The 1845-nt window shown below is 56.2% G+C and overlaps 1 protein-coding gene across 1 annotated transcript in view; it reads left to right on the top strand.

Moving 5' to 3' along the window:
- The first annotated feature begins 1551 nt into the window (after positions 1 to 1551).
- The window catches only part of CDK5RAP3 (CDK5 regulatory subunit associated protein 3), an 11846-nt gene continuing 11552 nt past the window's right edge, over positions 1552 to 1845 (top strand). The window contains exon 1 of the mRNA XM_034755916.1: positions 1552 to 1645. Coding sequence (XP_034611807.1) covers positions 1640 to 1645 — 6 coding nt within the window. The 5' untranslated portion in view covers positions 1552 to 1639. The remainder of the gene's footprint in view (positions 1646 to 1845) is intronic.

Genomic DNA, 1845 nt, shown 5'->3' with positions numbered 1-1845 from the left:
AATGAACAGATGCAAGAGGACCAGACAGACTAGATTAGTGCAAACAAAAAAGGCCACATTGATATGATTCAAGGACTATGTTGAAATCATGCTTGGCGAAGCTAGAAGTGGAACCAGAAATTAATGAACCAAAATGGATGTGTCAGATATTGGACTTAATTGGTGGACAAAATAAGGGGTGGGCTAGTCCACCCGTCACTCCCTTTTTTGGTCCTTAAAGAAAAAGACTTTGGTGGGGGGGAGACAGAAGAATAGATGGAGGCTACTGGAGTAAATTTCACCAGCATGGTTGCTGCCCACACTGTTTCCTGGGCCCCTGCGTCTTCATCCCCCTAATCTTAAGAGATGTACGGACCAGACCAGGTCAGAGAGAGGGACCTAGATAACATCACACCTCTACTTGCTCCAGCTAAATCCAAAATGCCACCTGGGATGGAATGGGATCGGACTGTAACAACAACGACAGCAGCTCCAGCCCATGTTAAGGTCTTCTCTTTTCCGCAAAAGGACAGTAATTACCGTCTTTGAGTGGGTGGGTGAGGTAATATCTTTTATTGGACCAATGTCTGATGATAAGACAGATTTCCGAGCTCTTCTTCAGGAAGCTTGTCTCTCTCACCAACAGAAGTTGGTCCAATAAAAGATATTCCCTCGCCCACCTCGTCGCGCTAATAGCGTGGGACTGACCCTGCGTATATCTTTGACTCTGTCAGACAAGGGGGCTATTCCTTCTAAAGCTTCTCTGCAGCTCCAGGGACGTGCTAGAACGAAACCCTTACTCGGTCCTTTACGTGGCAGAGGCTTTCGCTGTTTTCCCGTCTTTTCCGCCTCTTTAATGAAAGGCTAAGAGGGTTTTCAGGGCTGTCTTTGCCCTGGTACTAGGCCGGTTCAGGTCTCTACTCCTGACCTTGTTAACGCTGTTGGACAGTGAGTGGGTGATGCCTAGGGAGGTTGTGGAATCTCCGTCTCTGGAGATATTTAAGAGTAGGTTAGATAAATGTCTATCAGGGATGGTCTAGACAGTATTTGGTCCTGCCATGCGGGCAGGGGACTGGACTCGATGACCTCTCGAGGTCCCTTCCAGTCCTAGAGTCTATGAATCTATGTTAACACCTTTGGCCCATGTGTTCCAGCTAACTGAACACAGCAGCCCCCAGCCTATTGCTGGGGGGCGCCCTGCCCTGCCCTGCCCCCGCTGCAGGGAGCTGAGGTCCCAGGGCCAGCTGGGGGCTGGCTTCAAGCACACACAGCACATGGGGGTGGTCACCTAACCCTGACTGCGCGTGCGTAGTAGAGCACATTTCCCCCTCCCGTTCGGGCCTGCGATTACAGCTCGCTGGGGCCACCTGCCGGGCAGTTGTCGCCACTGTCCCCCTCCCAGCCACCTTCTAATTGGTCAATGTGCCGCCCTCGCTCCAGCCAATCGGAACGCCGGCACGTTGCACTTTGCTTCCTTTTGATTGGGCGCGGTAAGCCCGTGCGTGCGTACGCCCTGATTGGCTGCGCCGGCCTGGGGTGCTGCCCGGTGATTGGCTGGGTTGGGGGGCGGAGGGGGCGGAGTTTCCAAATTTCGACTGGGACAGGTACGAGCGGAGGCGAGTGGCTGCGCGGGAGGCCGGAGAGAGCTGGGCGGAGGGGCATGCAGGTGGGAGCCGGCCCCCCCCCCCGGAGAGTGCTACCCCCCCCGGCCGGAGCAGCCCCCCTCCCTGGCCAGGGTGACACCCCCCCCCCCGAGAGTGTCCTCCCTCCCCCACCAGAGCAGCCCCCCCGCCAGAGCAGCCCCCCCCCGAGAGTGTCCCCCCCACCAGAGCAGCCCCCCCAGAGAATGTCGTCCTCCGCCCCCCC

This window comes from Trachemys scripta, chromosome 23, assembly GCF_013100865.1.
Source record: "Trachemys scripta elegans isolate TJP31775 chromosome 23, CAS_Tse_1.0, whole genome shotgun sequence".
Lineage (NCBI taxonomy): Eukaryota > Metazoa > Chordata > Testudines > Emydidae > Trachemys > Trachemys scripta.
Note: the sequence above shows the minus strand (reverse complement) of the source record. Positions and strands in the feature narration are given on the sequence as shown.